The following is a 20,458-nucleotide window of genomic DNA, read 5'->3' on the forward strand; positions in this document are numbered from 1 at the left end:
TACAGTAGAGATGATTATGATCAAAGTGGAAGACAGAGATAAGAAGAGCAGAAAGTTTGTGATCAATTATGTGCCTCCAAAAACAGCCTCGTGGGAAGAGAGTGAACATAAAAGTATGTTAGAGGACACGAGGATAACATTAAATAAGATAAGGGAAGATGGAGGAAGAATAGTTATGATGGGCAACTTTAATTGCAAAGAAGTCTGCTGGGAAGAGATGACAGTAAAGGGTGGAGACGGCTCATGGGGAAATGTTCTACTCAAGATGATTATTGACCATACAATGACACAGTGGATACAGGAGAACACTAAGTATAGAAAAGAACCATCGAGACTAGATCTAATAATCACATCTGAACCTAGAATAGTGGAAAAGATTGAATATAAGACACCAATAAGTAAAAGTGACCAAATATTGATTGAACTGGAAATAAATGAGGAAAAATACATGAAAAGAAATGAACAATATAGAAAAGGAAGAATGATGTATGAAAAAACAAACTTTGATAAAATAATTCTTTCAAAAAGAAAAATGGGAGGGAATATACAAAGTGGAAGAGAAATGGAATATTTTGACAAAAATTTATAAAAAAAGGAGTGGAAAAGTATGTTCCAAGACAAAAACAAGAAAAAGAATATGTAAAGTGCTGGTACAACAAAAGTTGTAGGGAGTTAAAAGACAAAAGAGACAAAGCTTGGACCAAATGGAAGAAAGCAAAAGACCTGAAAATGGAAAATATATACTGGTTATAGAAATGAATATGTACAAGTGTGCAGAGAGGAAAAGAGAAAATATGAAAAAGATGTCATAGAAAAATGTAAAGATCAACCAGAACTATTTTACAGATTTGTAAACAACAAACTGAAAAACAAACAAGATTTGGAGAAATTAAGACAAGGAGGAGTTGAATACACAGAGGAAATAGAAATGGCGGAAATTATGAACAAGCATTTTAAATCCGTGTTTACAAGGGAGAACATACAACCTGAAGAGATCGAATGGAAAGAAAAAGTCCCCCCTATGAAAGAAATAGAAGTAACAAAGAATGAAATAATGAAACACTTGAGTAATCTTGATGTCAGAAAATCGCATAGACCAGATGAAATAGCAAACTGGATTTTGAAAGAATGCAGGAATGAACTGGCAGACAAAATACATAACATAATAAACAGTTCCTTGAAAGAAGGAAAAGTTCCAGAAGATTGGAAAAAAGCAAATATAGTACCTATATATAAAGGGGGAAATAAAGAAGACCCTACAAACTATAGACCAGTCTCTCTAACAAGTACAATAGCATAAATTTGTGAAAGAATTATCAAAAGTAGATGGGTAAAATATCTAGAAAAAAAAACCATGCTAAATCCAAGGCAATTTGGATTCAGACAAGGACGATCATGCGTCACCAATTTAATATGTTTCTATTCAAGGCTAATAGCTATAATACAAGAAAGTGATGGATGGGCTGATTGTGCATTTCTAGACCTAAAAAAAGCTTTTGACAAAGTACCACATAAGTTGCTTAAGAAATTAGAAACTGAAGGAGGAATACAGGGCAAACTGCTTTAATGGATGGAAGACTTTTTGCAAGAAAGAAACATGAGAGTAGTGATAAGAGACAAACACTCAAATTGAGATGAAGTAATAAGTGGTGTTCCACAAGGAACAGTTTTGGCCCCAATAATGTTTGCTATATATATTAATGATATAGATGAAGAAATTGAAAGTTATATGAGCTTCTTTGCAGATGATGCAAAACTATTAAAAAAAGTGAACATGGAAGAAGATTGTGAATCACTACAGAGTGATCTAAATAAAGTCTGGGAATGGAGTAGGAAGTGGGAGATGGAGTTCAATACTAAAAAGTGTAGTATAATGGAATTTGGAAAAAGCAAAAACAGAATAACAGGATCATATAAATTGGGAGAAGAAGGAATAAAAAAAAGGTGAAAATGAAAAGGACCTGGGAGTCATTGTTATGAATAATATGTCACCTGAGAAACAAATAAATAAGATTTCTGGTGAAACTTATAATTTAATAAGAACAATCAAAGTGGCATTTACATACCTGGATGAAGAAATGGTGAAGAAAATACTAATCACTTTCATAAGACCAAGATTGGAATATGCAGCAACGATGTGGTCACCAAGTACAAAAAAATGTATAAAAAAATTAACAAACTTGAAAGAATACAAAGGGCAATTACAAAATTGGCACCAACACTCTCAAAACTATCATATGAAGAGAGACTAGCAAAACTTGAACTACAGACACTAGAGCAAAGAAGAGAGATTTGATAGCTATTTACAGAATCATGAAAGGCATAGAAATTATTGATAGAATCTGATAAAATGGGATGATAGAAATACAAGAGGACACGGAGAGAAAATCAAGAGAGACAGCTATAGAAGAGATCTGAAAAAGAACAGCTTTCCTCACAGAGTAATAGACAGTTGGAACAAGTCAGATGAGAGAGTGGTGTGTGCAAAAACAATACATGAATTTAAAAATAGTTTAGATAAAATGAGATATGAAGACGGGACACCACGAGCATAGCTCCCCTTCCCGTAAAATACAACTAGGTAAATACAGTCTATGATAGATCTTAGGTGCTGGTTTCAAACCATATACGGGCTCAAGCGTGGTTTCGTCATGTTACAAGGGTTTTCGTTTTAACAACGACCATTTGAAGTGGGCGTTGTTAAAACGGAATCCCTAAGATTCCTATGTCTACGCTTTCAGAAATTACTGCCACCACCCAACCTTATGTGTTATTCTGAAAATAAACAATTAATGTGTATATTCAACTTCTAATGTTGTGGTGCAACAAACTCCCACATTCGTGTCCACATAAAGTTAGTATTATATGGATATACACGTTTTCTCTTGTACCTACAGTAAATGTGGAATTTTTATGTACACATCCGCATAGTATGGTTGTATATAAACAAAAATAAGTATAACAAAAAATATGAGTGGGTTGTATTGCATTTCTAAACATGCACAACTTGAACTTCAGCAACAGATTTCAAACTTCTCACCTGATGATTACAGCTGAAGTTATTTTTGCCATGCCTATTGCATAGAGATGAGGCGTTGGTATGATATCCTTCTTCATCTATTATTGGTTTGCATATATCATTGACGACCGCATCTGTTAATGCAACATACGTTTGCACAATTAGTAGAAGACTCGACATCCACACCATGGCCAAGGGAATCCTGGGCATGTTCTACGTGCACTTGAACTTACAGCTATACGCTGACTGGCGTACGCTATTGACATCTCCGAATCGACTGTTTCGACTTTAAACCCCGACTCTTTGCAGTGCATTATTTTTTCTTAACAAAAGGCACTTCATAATGTTATCTCAGGGACAATTGGAAGGTAATTCTAATTATGGTGTTTCTCATCAATTTCAATTTTTTTTTCGCCGCCAGAGCGTTGTACGTGACTTGAGCTGATCGGTTGTGGCAGGAAATGGCTTTCCTATTATATCAAGAAACTAGATTGTGTAATCCAGAATGTGAAAGACTGTCAACTTAGCTTTAACAGAAAAATGCCATACATACATTATTCTGTGATATTACTGTGCCTGAACAGAATCGCGTAGCAACATCTGAAAAATAGAATAAAATAAATAAGTAAATAGTCTATTTACTTATTTATTTTATTCGATTTTTATTTATTTTTATTTATTTATTCTGTTTTATTTCTCTATTTAATAGAGAAATAAAACAGTTATTCCCTTAGTCAACGAGTCCATCGTGGTAATGTTTCAACTTTTCAACAGAGGAATGATAAGTACCATTGCTGAATAAAATCATAAGGCGATAGCTACAAAATTTTGTGCACATATGCGCACACAACTGCGTAATGCTACTCCTGGAATACCTTAAATGACTTAACCCAAGCTAATATCAAAAGCGAATTTAAAACTAGTTCATACTCGAAGAGAAAAAGGGATAAAACCCTCGAAAGTAACCCGTTTTCTGTATATTAAGTGAATACGCACTCAAGGCTTGCTGGTATGAAATTAGGATGCCGAGATCTGCCACGCGTCAAACCCAACATAAGAGTCTCGCTCGGGGATTGAAAAGCACAGCAATACTACAAACCGTTACTGTCCTCTTTGGGCAATGGGATGAGTAAGAGACCAGTACAAGATCAAAGATTTACAGATACATACGTCGGACTGTAGTAATTCCTTTCTTTACTTAGTTATTGCATATGTTTATTGTATACGTAACTCTCCTTTATTTTATTGTATATGTAATACCCCTTGATTATACATGCAATATATATATATATATATATATATATATATATATATATATATATATATATATATATATATATATATATATATATATATATATATATATATATATGGCAAGCCCCTTCCATTATTGTATATACTCATTGTATATGTATCTCTTTTATTGTTTAAGTAACTTTTCTTTATTATACATGAGTACTTAATATCAACATATATTTATTGTAAATGTTTTGTATAAGTAAGCCTATGCAGTCATTACATTATATAAGGCTCTATACACAATTATATAACCAATTATATATACGTCATTAAGTGTACGCTACAGGCGTATGCGTCTATGCCAATTGTACACGTCACAGCATTAAGGTATTAAATATATGTGTAGCCAAGCCCTTTCTTACTTAATTATTGTATATATTTATTGTATATGTATCTCCTTTATTGTATATGTCATACTTCATTATTATACATGAGTACTTAATATCAACATATATCTATTGTAAATGTTTTGTATAAGTAAGCCTATGTAGTCATTACAATATAAGTGCCCTATACATAATTATATAACCGAATATACATACGTCATTAGGCGTACGCTAAACGCGTATGCGTCTATGCCAATTGTACACGTCGTAGAATTAAGGAACTAAATATATGTTACCCTTAACCATTTTGCATGCATATTCATCATTATATGTAATTGTTCTCTTGTTGCTGTATATTTCTATGTATATACCTAGATATGTTAGTATGTATTATTTTGCCCAATCTTTTTCTCGCCTAGCAACAATGTAACAGAAAGTAGGCCACGGGCGCGTCTTAATGCCCAGCTAGGCCCCCCAAGCATTCGCTTGTGACAGATCACTTCCTGTCTTACTTGTGTGTAGATCTCCGCAATAAACTTCTACCAAAATACTGCGTGTTTGGCACTTACCACAGTGGTGACCCCGGAGTGACAGTGCCCAAGTGACCCTAATACCCAGTGCTCCATACCTAAGTGATTTAGGGTCATACACATTACGTGGTTAAGTGCCTATGCGTATTCATAAACTGTGACTCGGCACGCGCATGGAATTACGCATTTACGAACTTCAAAGTGCGCAAGAAATAATCGGAGTGTGCGGCATTGTTCAGTTCTGATCTACACGCAACACGTATACGATACGCTACACGTATACTGGGAAACATCCGACAACAACAACATGAATTCCCCTTCTCCGCCTACAACCACTGTAGCCACTTCAACAACGACAGCAGCAGCAGGAAGCACTTCTTCCTCTACGCATTCCACGACTTCCGCCGCCGTCGCTGTTCGACCTCCACCATTCGACGAAGCATCGCCGGCAAGATGGTTTTCGTTGCTAGAGGCGCAATTTGCACTAGCTAACATAACCGTCCCCCAAACTAAGTTCAACCATGCACTTGCGAACTTAACCATCCCTGTGCTCAACCAGCTCGACGACGATGTCGTTACTTCCGGTGACTACGACCGCTTGAAGAAGGCGCTAATCAACGTCTTTACCAGGTCTCCGCCGGAACTCTTCGATGCCTTGGTCCACCAGAACAATATAATGTATGATAAGCCGACGACCTTCCTACGAGAACTTCGCACCATAGGTAAGCAACTCGGTGTTGACGACGACTTCATCCGCCTAAAATTTTTACGTGCGGTGCCAAGTGACATACGACCACTACTTGTTACACATGCCGGTTCCCTAGATGAGTTGGCCCGTGTTGCTGATACTCTCATCGCCCATGGCCACGGAAACAAAGGGATAAGTGCGTCATCAGTGAACAAGCCTGTGCCAAGGGCTCCACGGAGTGATAGTGTGCCAGTGTTTCGTAGTGGTAACCCCACTACACGTGTTTCAGCACCCACTACCTTACCACTCGGATTAACTCCCTTCTATGACGGTCAAACACCACGAGTGTGCCGTTACCACCTCTTCTACGGCAACAGTGCTAGAACTTGCAAACAATGGTGCATTCTATCCCACACTAGTGCTAACGTGTTACCTAGTTCACGCCCCAGTTCACGCCCTAACTCACGTTCTTCATCCCCAGGACCTCAGCTTAACACGTCGGGAAACTTGATGGGCAGTCTGTAGAAGTATCCCTTGCAACCGCAGGACTGCCTCTCGTCATTAGTGCCACTATAGGTTGCAAGAACTATGAATTCCTTATAGATACCGGTTCTCAAGTATCGCTCATTCCCTATGACCCAAGTTTAACTCCACTGCTCCGTTCCACGGTAGTACAACTTACTACTGCTTCCGGTACCCGTATTCGTACGTACGGCGAAGTCGACGTGGAACTTGGGATTCGACGTATCAGACGTTCTCTCCCATGGTCATTCGTCGTTGCTGATGTTGTCCGCCCAATTCTTGGTACCGATTTTTTAACCCATAATTCACTAGTAGTTGATTGTAGAAATCGCCTCCTCTCTGATCCTTCCACTGCATGCACCATTCCCCTTAAGGCTTCTCCTCTCCCTATCTCTTCACATGCGGTACATTATGGGGATATTGATTCAAGAGCCATTGCTCTTCTTTCAAAATTCCCCGTACTTACCGCGCCCCGACAACTGTCTGATCCTCCACCATTAGAAACTACAACCTATCATCATATTGATACAGGTGATTCTTCCCCTATATCCTTTAAAGTAAGGCCATTGACAGGTGAGAAGCTCAAAGCTGCTAAGGATGAGTTTCAATTTTTGCTTAATGCAGGGATCATACGACGCTCCAACTCACCTTGGGCGTCCCCACTTCATTTGGTTCCCAAGAAAGAACCACATTCCTGGAGACCTTGCGGAGATTACCGAGGTCTCAACAATGTAACTGTAGATGACAAATATCCCATACCACACTTGCGCTCTCTCACCATGTCACTTAATAATAAGGTTATATTCACTAAGTTAGACTTACAACGTGCATATCTGCAAATTCCTGTAGCTGAACAAGATATTCCTAAGACTGCGATATGCACGCCATTTGGTTTATTTGAATTTTTGTACATGCCCTTTGGATTGAAAAATGCTGGAGCCACATTTCAGCGCTTTATAGATACCCTCTTAGCTAACGTAAACAACACGTTTACGTACCTTGATGATGTACTGATTGCTAGTGAGACCCTTGAAGAACATATTTCAGATGTTCAAACTGTTCTCTCTATTTTGGCTCAGCATAACATGCGACTTTCTCTTGACAAATGTCAATTCTTCAAGTCAAATCTTACCTTTCTCGGTTACGAGATTAGCTCACAAGGGATTAAGCCACCTAAAGACCGTACCACGGCCATTTCCGATTTCCCTTTGCCTCAGACTTCACAGGCTTTGCGCCGTTTCATGGGTATGATAAAAAAATTTCGGCCCATGATTCCTAATTTTGCAACCGTAGCCTATTCCCTTACTGAGCTTCTTAAACAATATCCTTCTTCAAAGTGTCTCACTTGGACTGACGCAGCAAAGGACTCCTTCAATAATTTGAAGCAAGCCTTACTGGACTGTCCAACCTTAGCTTACCCTTCCCTATTACCGACAAACTACCAACTCGTGACTGACAGTTCAAGCCTAGCCGTTGGCGCCGCTCTCTATCAAGTTATAGACGGCGAGCCAACGCCCCTAGGATTCTACTCGAAGAAACTCTCTGACACACAACGCATCTATTCCACCTACGACCGCGAGTTATTAGCTGCTTACCTCGCAGTTTTGCATTTCAGGACTCTCATTGACGGACATACAGTTACCCTATTTCTTGACCACAAACCCCTCGTAGCTGCCTTTTACTCTAAATCTCTTGCTAAAACTGACAGACAACAACGACAACTCTCTGTTCTTTCTGAATACGTTTCTTCAGTCGAGTACATTCGTGGCGAAACTAACGTCATCGCTGATTGCTTATCTCGCACGTCATGCGCTGTTACACTCGACGCTTTTGACTTAAGTGGCATAGCTCAAAGTCAGACAACAGATGACGAACTGGAAACTTTCAAGCCTAGACTCTCTAAATTCACTTTACCCTCTGATTTAACACTCTGGTGTGATACCTCTACTAACACTCCTCGACCTTTTGTTCCATTACCCTTACGTAATGACGTAGTCTCTTCTTTGCATAACCTTTCTCATCCTGGTGTTCAGTCTACCTCTAAGTTGGTAAAACAACGTTACTTCTGGCCACACATTGACAGAGATGTAAAGACATTTGTAAGACAATGCCTTAGGTGTCAACAGTCTAAGACTACCCGTCACACTTCCTCTCCTGTTTCTCCTATATCTACTCCTACTGACCGCTTCCAGTCAGTACACATCGACATTGTAGGACCGTTGCCCCCTGCTACTCTTCCTAACTATCCTTACCCTCTCCCTTACAAATACTTGTTGACTTGCATTGACCGAGCTACTCGTTGGACTGAAGCAATTCCCCTCATTGACACTACTGCCACTTCTGTAGCAATCTCTTTTGTAAATGGCTGGATATGCCGTTTCGGTGTTCCACTTCATGTCATCACGGATAGAGGTTCCCAATTCGAGAGTGAACTTTTCTCTAAGCTTTCATCTATCATTGGTTTCCACCATATGCGTACTACTAGTTATCACCCTCAAGCTAACGGCATGATTGAACGTTTCCACCGTTCTCTGAAATCAGCTCTCCGCGCTAGGCAAGATAACTGGTTTTACTCCTTACCTATCGTCCTTCTTGGCTATCGCATGACACCTCACGTCACCAAATTTTCCCCATTTACCGCCGTTACTGGCGCTCACATGTTATGCCCTTCTGTCGCCATTACTCAGGAACACACCCACTCCTCGGATGACACAACCATCCTTCGTCTTATCAAGGAAATGCAGTCTGTTAATTTCCAAGATCTCGCATCCGGTGACTGCCATACACTACCTCCACCCTATCTCCCTCACGACCTTCATTCTTGCTCTAAAGTTTGGTTACGAGTCGACAGAATTCGTAAGAGTTTGGAGGCTCCGTACTCTGGTCCATATGACGTCATTCGACGTGAACCTAAGTACTTCATCCTTAACCTACCTCAAGGCGAAACCTCAGTTTCCATTGATCGTTTGAAACCAGCTTTCCTCCCTGTTTCTCCTCGCCCTAAGACCCGTCTCCATGTAACCCCAGACATACCCTCAACACCTTCCACTCCTGTTCCTACTTCATCCACTTCTGACACTTCAACTGTCATCCCACCGAATCCCATACCACCCACAAATGCCAATGACCTTAGCCACCCTATCACCTCTTCCCCTCCCTCCCACCCTCATACTTCCGCTCTCCCATACAAAAGTCGCTCAGGCAGGGCAGTCAGATTTCACAATAAATCTGATTTTTACTACTACTAAAGACTTTCTTCACTGACGCTACTCTCTCAAGGGGGGAGTACTGTAGCCAAGCCCTTTCTTACTTAATTATTGTATATATTTATTGTATATGTATCTCCTTTATTGTATATGTCATACTTCATTATTATACATGAGTACTTAATATCAACATATATCTATTGTAAATGTTTTGTATAAGTAAGCCTATGTAGTCATTACAATATAAGTGCCCTATACATAATTATATAACCGAATATACATACGTCATTAGGCGTACGCTAAACGCGTATGCGTCTATGCCAATTGTACACGTCGTAGAATTAAGGAACTAAATATATGTTACCCTTAACCATTTTGCATGCATATTCATCATTATATGTAATTGTTCTCTTGTTGCTGTATATTTCTATGTATATACCTAGATATGTTAGTATGTATTATTTTGCCCAATCTTTTTCTCGCCTAGCAACAATGTAACAGAAAGTAGGCCACGGGCGCGTCTTAATGCCCAGCTAGGCCCCCCAAGCATTCGCTTGTGACAGATCACTTCCTGTCTTACTTGTGTGTAGATCTCCGCAATAAACTTCTACCAAAATACTGCGTGTTTGGCACTTACCACATATGTTACCCTTAACCATTTTGCATGCATATTCCTCATTATATGTAATTGTTCTCTTGTTTCTGTGTATTCTTATGTATATACCTAGAGATGTTTGTATGTATTGTTTTACCTAATCTTTTTCCCGCCTGGCAACAATGTATCAGGTGACGCAAATTCCTGGACAGTGGAAGAAGGTGGTGGATGAGGTGGTGTGGGTAACACGTACCTTAAGTGATTGATGAAGGGAGGGGGAAGATAGCTGTAGTTGGGGAACCGAAGTCCAGGAGCTTTGTATCACATCTCGGGACCACTCGCCTTCCCTCCAAGGCAAGCGTGAGAGTAGATCAAAGAGGAGGGTGTATGATGGGACAACTCATTAAGTGAACCGTCCTAGGCTAATGAAACCCAGAACTCCTATTGTGAGTTTTAATGAATTAAATAATTAAACACCAGAAATATGCTACTTGACATTAAATAAGGGTTTTAACAGTTGGCTTTCACCCATACATCCTATCTATTCCCTGCGCGTGTTTCCTAGCTAATGAAATTATTGTTAAAGTATCTGTACTTAATATGTGTCTTGCTTGTGGAGACGTCTTCAATTAGCGCGGTCTCCTGCTGAGCTCCGACCGGCGCTGCTCCGCTTTTGGTGGGGGGGGGGGGGTGACGGCCTGGGCGGGCGCTGAGATGGGCTTGCAAGTAATACACTTCACCGACGTAGTCCCGGTCAATCGCACTGCACTCTTAGAGTTCTTGCGGGAGGGGTTTGTACCCAAATAATCGACACTCGATTGGCTCTCAAGGATGAAAATCCCCAACAGTCACATGAGGGAGGAAAGGACACGATTGGACTTCCGAGAATGAGCGGTCCGACCTCCTTTGATGAACTCGATGTTTAGACTGACCTGTGTCCTGCGGGATGTCAGGTCAAAATGCCCGCTAGCCGGCTTCCGACGGTGCCAATAGTTCTACGTTCCCGCCACTAGTGTTGAAGGGTACTACGAATAATGTTCATGTGGTAGGTGACACAGTTCCAATTGTTCCTTGAGGTAGACACTGTTCACGAGCGGGTTAGATACAATCCTAATTATTCTAATTGCCTAGCTTAAAACAAATATGTGGCAGCGCACATGGGGGGGGGGAGGGGGTGTGACGGCCTGGGCGCGTAAAAACCGTTGGGTTAGGCTATGGGAACACGAATCAAAAAGGGGGGGGTTCTAGATAATTAGAAGTCTCTCACTTCGTTAAGGCACTGAAATTGATCGCCAAAATGGCACAACAGTTGATGAGGATAAGGAGAAGGAGAAAGGACAGGATGTAGCTACTAGAAGTCTTAAGGACTCTGGTAATTCCCCCGAGTATAGGGAATTGGAGTCCGAAACGGGTAGAAATCAGACGAGAGAAAATGGGAAGGGGAGACAGCGAGCTGGGTGTCGCGACTTCAAAAATTGTGACATCAGGAAGTAGGACACGAGCGCGTCTTGATGCCCAGGTTAGACCTCCTAGCCTTATCTGGTGACAGATTACTTCCTGCCATACTTGTGTGTAGACCTACGCAATAAACTCCTACCAAAAGTACTGCGTGTTTGGCACTTACCACAGTGGTGACCTCCTGTGACAGTGGCCATAGTGACAGTGCCTGGAGTGACAGTGCCCAAGTGACCCTAATACCCAGTGCTCCATACCTAAGTGATTTAGGGTCATACAAATTACGTGGTTAAGTTCCTATGCGTATTCATAAAATGTGACTCGTCACGCGCATGGAACTACGCATTTACGAACTTCAAAGTGCGCTAGAAATAATCGGAGTGTGCGGCATTGTTAACAGCCTTTAGATCTACACACAACACGTATACGACACACAACACGTATACTGGGGAACATCCGACAACGACACCATGAATCCCCCTTCTCCGCCTACAACCAATGTAGCCACTTCAACGACAGCAGCAGCAGCAGGAAGCACTTCTTCCTCTGCGCATTCCACAACTTCGGCCGCCGTCGCTGTTCGACCTCCACCATTCGACGAAGCATCGCCAGCAAGATGGTTTTCGTTGCTAAAGGCGCAATTCGCACTAGCCAACATAACCGTCCCCCAAACGAAGTACAACCACGCACTAGCAAACCTAACCATCCCAGTGTTCAACCAGCTCGACGACGATGTCGTTACTTCCGGTGACTACGACCGCTTGAAGAAGGCGCTGATCGACGTCCTTACCAGGTCTCCGCCGGAACTCTTCGATGCCTTGGTCCACCAGAACAATATAATGTACGACAAACCGACGACCTTCCTACGAGAACTTCGCACCATAGGGAAGCAACTCGGTGTCGACGACGACTTCATCCGCCTGAAGTTTTTGCGTGCATTGCCAAGTGACATCCGACCACTACTTGTGACACACGCCGGTTCCCTTGATGAATTGGCCCGCGTCGCCGATACTCTCATGGCCCATGGCCACGGAAACAAAGGGATAAGCGCGTCATCGGTGAACAATCCTGTGCCAAGGGCTTCGCGGAGTGATAGTGTGCCAGTGTTTCGTAGTGGTAACCCCACTACACGTGTTTCAGCATCCACTACCTTTCCACTCGGATTAATTCCATTCAATGACGGCCAAAGGCCACGAGTGTGCCGTTACCACCTTTTCTACGGCAACAGTGCTAGAACTTGCAAAAAGTGGTGCATATTGTCCCACACTAGTGCTAACGTGTTGTCTAGCTCGCGCCCCAACTGACGCCCTAACTCACGTCCTTCATCCCCAGGCCCTCAGCTTAACATGTCGGGAAACTCGATGGGCAGTCTGTAGAAGTATCCCTTGCAACCGCAGGACTGCCTCTCGTCATTAGTGCCACTATAGGTTGCAAGAACTATGAATTCCTTATAGATATCGGTTCTCAAGTCTCTCTCATTCCCTACGACCCAAGTTTAACTCCATTGCTCCGTTCCACGGTAGTACAACTTACTACTGCTTCCGGTACCCGAATTCGTACGTACGGCGAAGTCGACGTGGAACTTGGGATTCAACTTATCAGACGTTCTTTCCCATGGTCCTTCGTCGTTGCTGATGTCGTCCGCCCAATTCTTGGTACGGACTTTTTAACCCATAATTCACTAGTAGTTGATTGTAGAAATCGCATCCTCTCTGACCCGTCCACTGCATGCACCATTCCCCTTAAGGCTTCTCCTCTCCCTATCTCTTCACACGCGGTACATTATGGGGATATCGATTCAAGAGCCATTGCTCTTCTTTCAAAATTCCCCGTACTTACCGCGCCCCGACAACTGTCTGATCCTCCACCAGTAGAAACTACAACCTATCATCAAATTGATACAGGTGATTCTTCCCCTATATCCTTTAAAGTAAGGCCATTGACAGGTGAGAAGCTCAAAGCGGCAAAGGATGAGTTTCAATTTTTGCTTAATGCAGGAATCATACGACGCTCCAATTCACCTTGGGCGTCCCCACTTCATTTGGTTCCCAAGAAAGAACCACATTCCTGGAGACCTTGCGGAGATTACCGAGGTCTAAACAATGTAACTGTAAATGACAAATATCCCATACCACACTTGCGCTCTCTCACCATGTCACTTAAGAATAAGGTTATATTCACTAAGTTAGACTTGCAACGTGCATATCTGCAGATTCCTGTAGCTGAACAAGACATTCCTAAGACTGCGATATGCACGCCCTTTAGTTTATTTGAATTCTTGTACATGCCCTTTGGATTGAAAAAAGCCGGAGCCACATTTCAGCGCTTTATAGATACTCTCTTAGCTAACGTAAACAACACGTTTACGTACCTTGATGATGTACTGATTGCTAGTGAGACCCTTGAAGAACATATTTCAGATGTTCAAACTGTTCTTTCCATTTTGGCTCAGCATAACATGTGACTTTCTCTTGACAAATGTCAATTCTTCAAGTCAAACCTTACCTTTCTCGGTTACGAGATTAGCTCACAAGGGATTAAGCCACCTAAAGACCGTACCACGGCCATTTTCTATTTCCCTTTGCCTCAGACTTCACAGGCTTTGCGCCGTTTCATGGGTATGGTAAAAAAAAATTCGGCCCAAGATACCTAATTTTGCAACCGTAGTCTATTCCCTTACTGAGCTTCTTAAACAATATCCTTCTTCAAAGTGTCTCACTTGGACTGACGCAGCGAAGGACTCCTTCAATAATTTAAAGCAAGCCTTACTGGACTGTCCAACATTAGCTTACCCTTTCCTAATACCGACAAACTACCAACTCGTGACTGACAGTTCAAGCCTAGCCGTTGGCGCCGCTCTCTATCAAGTTATAGACGGCGAGCCAACACCCCTAGGTTTTTATTCGAAGAAACTCTCTGACACACAATGTACCTATTCCACCTACGACCGCGAGCTGCTTACCTCGCAGTTTTGCATTTCAGGACTCTCATTGGTGGACATACGGTTACCCTATTTCTTGACCACAAACCCCTCGTAGCTGCCTTTTACTCTAAATCTCTTGCTAAAACTGACAGACAACAACGACAACTCTCTGTTCTCTCAGAATACGTTTCCACAGTCGAGTATATCCGCGGCGACAGCAATGTCGTCGCTGATTGCTTATCTAGCACGTCGTGCGCTGTTACACTCGACGCTTTTGACTTAAGTGGCATCGCTCAAAGTCAGACAACATATGACGAACTGGAAACTTTCAAGCCTAGACTCTCTAAATTCACTTTACCCTCTGATTTGACACTCTGGTGTGATACCTCTACCAAGACTCCTCGACCTTTTGTTCCATTACCCTTACGTAATGACGTAGTCTCTTCTTTGCATAACCTTTCTCATCCTGGTGTTCAGTCTACCTCTAAGTTGGTCAAACAACGTTACTTCTGGCCACACATTGACAGAGATGTAAAGACATTTGTGAGACAATGCCTTAGGTGTCAACAGTCTAAGACTACCCGCCACACTTCCTCTCCTGTTTCCCCTATATCTACTCCTACTGACCACTTCCAATCAGTACACATCGACATTGTAGGACCGTTGTCCCCTGCTAATCTTCCTAACTATCCTTACCCTCTCCCCTACAAATACTTGTTGACTTGCATTGACCGAGCTACTCGTTGGACTGAAGCAATTCCCCTCATTGACACTACTGCCACTTCTGTAGCAATTTCTTTTGTGAATGGTTGGGATATGCCGTTTCGGTGTTCCACTTCATGTCATCACGAATAGAGGTTCCCAGTTCGAGAGTGAACTTTTCTCTAAGCTTTCATCTATTATTGGTTTACACCATATGCGTACTACTAGTTATCACCCCCAAGCTAACGACATGATTGAACGTTTCCACCGTTCTCTGAAATCAGCTCTTCGCGCTAGGCAAGGTACTGGTTTTACTCCTTACCTATCGTCCTTCTTGGCTATCGCATGACACCTCACGTCACGAAATTTTCCCCATTTACCGCCGTTACTGGCGCTCATATGTTATGCCCTTCTGTTGCCATTACTCAGGAACACACCCCCTCCTCGGACGACACAACCATCCTTCGTCTTATCAAGGAAATGCAGTCTATCAATTTCCAAGACCTCGCATCCGGTGACTGCCATACACCTCCTCCACCCTATCTCCCTCACGACCTTCACTCTTGCTCTAAAGTTTGGTTACGAGTCGACAGAATTCGTAAGAGTTTGGAAGCTCCGTACTCTGGTCCTTATGATGTCATTCGACGTGAACCTAAGTACTTCATCCTTAACCTACCTCAAGGCGAAACCTTAGTTTCCATTGATCGTTTGAAATCAGCTTTCCTCCCTGTTTCTCCTCGCCCGAAGACCCGTCTCCATGTAACCCCAGACATACCATTAACACCTTCCACTCCTCTTGTTCCTACTTCATCCACTTCTGACACTTCCAGTGTCATCCCACCGAGTTCCATACCACCCACAGCTGATGCCAATGACCTTGGCCACCGTATCACCTCTTCCCCTCCCTCCTAGCCTCTCTCAAGAGGGGAGTATTGTGGCAAGCCCTTCCTTACTTAATTATTGTATATATCTATTATATATGTATCTCCTTTATTGTACAAGTAACACTTCTTTATTATACATGAGTACTTAATATCAACATATATTTATTGTAAATGTTTTGTATAAGTAAGCCTATGTAGTCAGTGCATTATATAAGTGCCCTATACACAATTATATAACCAATTATATATACGTCATTAGGCGTACGCTACAGGCGTATGCGTCTATGCCAATTGTACACGTCATAGCATTAAGGTATTAAATATATGTTACCCTTAACCATTTTGCATGCATATTCCTCATTATATGTAATTGTTCTCTTGTTTCTGTGTATTCTTATATATATACCTAGAGATGTTTGTATGTATTGTTTTACCTAATCTTTTTCCCGCCTGGCAACAATGTATCAGGAAGTAGGACACGAGCGCGTCTTGATGCCCAGGCTAGGCCTCCTAGCATTCGCTTGTGACAGATTACTTCCTGCCATACTTGTGTGTAGACCTACGCAATAAACTCCTACCAAAAGTACTGCGTGTTTGGCACTGACCACACACATATGTATATATATATATATATATATATATATATATATATATATATATATATATATTAAACGTTCTATATAAGTAAGCCTATGTAGTCATTACATTATATAAGTGCCCTATGTACAACTATATAATCGCCTATATACGTCATTTTACATGTCGCTAGGCATACGCACTGAGCGTAAGCGCTCTTGTCAAGTTTATATGTCATAGCATTAAGGTATTTAGTATAACGTTATCCTTAACTGTTTTGCAAGCATATTCCTCATTATATGTAATTGTCCTCTTGTTTCTTTACGTCATTTTGTATACATGTATATGTTTGTCTGTATTGTTCTACCTACAAATTCCACCTGGCAACAGAGTACCAGGAAAGTAGGTGAGAGACGCGTACCCCCATACCCCGAGGCAACGCCTCGGGCAGATTCTAACTTGCCGTGCTTGCGTGTAGATCTACGTAATAAACTCCCGAAATATGTTTATATGCCATAGCATTAAGGTATTTAGTATAACGTTACCCATAACTGTTTTGCACCGTTTTGGAAGCACATTCCTCACTCTGTCACATTAATCACTCTAGGCACTCGTGTCATTCCAGGGTCACCAGTGTGGTTAAGTGTAAACACTGGTTTTATTTATTAAATCATAAGTTTCTCCAAAAATCTTGTTTATGTTTCTCAGGGGACATATTATTCATAATAATGACTCCCAGGTCCTTCTCATTTTCTACTTTTTTAATTTCTTCTTCTCCCAGTTTATATGATCTCACTATTCTTTCTTTTGCTTTTTCCAAATTCCATTATACTACACTTCTTAAGGGTCCGTCAGGGGCAATTATTCGAAAAAATCTGGTACATGAACGAATTTTAGGAAAACATTTAAAAAGAATCTCTATGATGTTGGCAACACTCCTACAAAGTTATAGAGCTGTATTTCGTTTCTATCTTTTTATACAGAATAAAATAGATAAATTATTGGCAACCTCTGGCAACCCCATTGCGTATCAAATATTCTGTATATTGGAATAGCGTTAATTTTTTCTATAGCTATTTTGTTTTTTGCTACGGAATTGTGTTTATGGAGGTATTTAGCAACTCCTCCCACAAGCGTAGATCCAGAAATAGCACACATCAGGGCATCAGTACCCATCCAAACGTCAAAGTGAGGTCACGTTCTTTTGAAGCTCTCACCGTGCTTCATATTTTTGATTCCTCACTGTAATTTCTTGCGGTAATCATGGCAAGATTGACGAAAAGCCAGCGAGCAAGGAGGAAGAATGCAGTGAAGGCCCTTGCGTGCCAGATGAAGAAACGAGAAGGAAAAAAACAAACAAACGAAGAGGACAGCATCCAACAATGTTGGTTATAAAGAAGGATTTGTTGTTCCTCTTCTTGAAGAACCCTACACCCATATTCATAAGTCTGCCCTCGAAAGAAGAGACAAGAAACGAGAGGAGAAAAAAAGTGAAAAGTAAAAGTGGTAAAGTGACCAAAAGCGGGGACTATGGGGCTGGGGCCTTTTAAAAATGTCGCGCAAAATTTAAATGCCTTCTCATGTACATTTAATGTTTTTGTTCTTTTTGTTGTTATTTCTTCGGTTGTTCTTGATGGATTTTTGTCATTTTTGTTTCATTTGAAAGATAAAATTATGCTCTTTATTTCCTATATTAAAAGATAAAAGAAATTTTATTTTATTTTTTTTTCTATTTATGAAACCTGAATTTTGCAGCATCTTTGAAATGTTCAGAAAAGAAAATTCACAAAAAATCAGAGGTATAAGTTTGGTCAAATGTACAATATAACAAATATTCCCCAGAATCTAAGCTTGCAATATATACCAAGCTTAATTATGTGGAAGGATTTCCATATGATTAATTACAGCTTCATTAAACTTCATTATAACTTCATTATATCTTCACTACACTTTATATATACATGTGAGGAATACAATACCCAGGGGAATTATAGACAAATGTAAATGGTAATTATACCTAAGTTCATCAAAGAGATTCAAAAAGTTATAGGACATGCTCCCTTATAAAGCAACCTGACGGTCCCTTAATATTGAGTTCCATCTCCCACTTACTACTCCATTCCCATACTTTATTGAGATCACTCTGTAGCGACTCACAATCTTCTACATTGTTCCCTTTTTCAACAATTTTGCATCGTCCTCAAAGAAGCTCATATAACTTTAAATTCCTTCATCCATATCATTAATATATATAGCAAACATTATTGGGGCCAAAACCTTTCCTTGTGGAACTCCACTAATCACTTCATCCCAATTAGAATGTTTGTCTCTTACCACCACTCTCATTTTTCTTTCATGCAAGAAGTCTTCCATCCACTTCAGCAGTTTGTCCTGTATTCCTCCTGCAGTTTCTAATTTCTTTAGTAATTTCTTATGTGGCACCTTATCAGAAGTTTTTTTTCAAGTCTAGAAATGCACAATCAGCCCATCCATCTCTTTCATGTATTACATGTATTAGCCTTGAATAGAAACACATTAAGTTTGTGACGCATGATCGTCCTTGTCTAAATCCAAATTCCCTTGGATTTAGTACTTTGTTATTTTCCAGATGCCTTACACATCTAGTTTTGATGATTCTTTCATACATTTTAGCTATCGTACTTTAAGAGAGACCGGTCTATAGATAGTAGGGTCTTCCTTGTTTCCCCCTTTATCTATTGGTATTATATTTGCTCTTTTCCAATCTTCTGGAACTTTCCCTTCTTTCAATTGAAGGAAATGAGGAAGGGTAATAGATGTTTGGAACAAGTTAGATGAGAAAATGGTGTGTGCAAAAAACAATTAATGATTTTAAAAACAGTCTGGATAGAATGAGATATGAAGACGAGATATGAAGACGGGACGCCACGAGCATAGCTCCCCTTCCCGTAAAATACATCTAGGTAAATACATACATACATACATATATATGTATATATATATATATATTTATATATATATATATATATATTTGGAAATAGACTCATCCACTGGGATTCGAACCCTTGCCTAGGCGGCTTACGTCTTATAACGCAAAGGCCTTACTTAGCCGCCTAGGCAAGGGTTCGAATCCCAGTGGATGAGTCTATTTCCAAAAATTGTTAAATGATAAAAACATATATATACATTGCTCGTGTGACACTTCTAGTGTCGCACCTTGTGGCTAATTACAAAAATATAAGAGAATAAATAATTCGTGTGAATTTCATTGTCCTGCCGTTGTTCCGAACTGAAACTACTACTGTACACTGTCTTGGCAACTCTGCTCCTCACAGCACGGTTTATGATCCTGCCACTGCCAGAGCAGCCAGACCCCAACGGTAGTGCTAATTTCAGTACCGGAATTACCGGTAAACAACAGTGCCGTTACAGAGAGTACCGGTACTTTACCGGTAAAAGACTTGTGAGGTAGTAGTGACGTCCCAAGTTCGAGTCGCCTTTATGACTTAAATCTTTAAAGAAATTTCATCCTATTATGGTGTGAAGTCACAACTCAAGTTTTGTGACGTCGTCACTATAAAAATCCTTCCTGCATCACGAACGGGCGATGGAAGCACCAACCTACCCTACATGCCTGCCGGTGCTTTAGGCAAAATGTAAAAAAAAAAAAAAAAAAAAAAAAAAAAAATATATATATATAAAAATATATATATATTATATATATATATATATTATATATATATATATATATATA

At 40.7% G+C, this 20,458-nt stretch overlaps 1 protein-coding gene across 1 annotated transcript in view; it reads right to left on the bottom strand.

The window, feature by feature from the left end:
- LOC143037732 (uncharacterized) overlaps positions 1–3,465 on the bottom strand; it is an 82,724-nt gene extending 79,259 nt beyond the window's left edge. Inside the window, exon 1 of the mRNA XM_076206279.1 lies at positions 3,041–3,465. Coding sequence (XP_076062394.1) covers positions 3,041–3,229 — 189 coding nt within the window. The 5' untranslated portion in view covers positions 3,230–3,465. The remainder of the gene's footprint in view (positions 1–3,040) is intronic.
- Positions 3,466–20,458: the final 16,993 nt, after the last annotated feature.

Source organism: Oratosquilla oratoria, chromosome 23 (assembly GCF_046742065.1).
Source record: "Oratosquilla oratoria isolate Oo_2021 chromosome 23, ASM4674206v1, whole genome shotgun sequence".
In the NCBI taxonomy this organism is placed as follows: Eukaryota; Metazoa; Arthropoda; class Malacostraca; order Stomatopoda; family Squillidae; genus Oratosquilla; species Oratosquilla oratoria.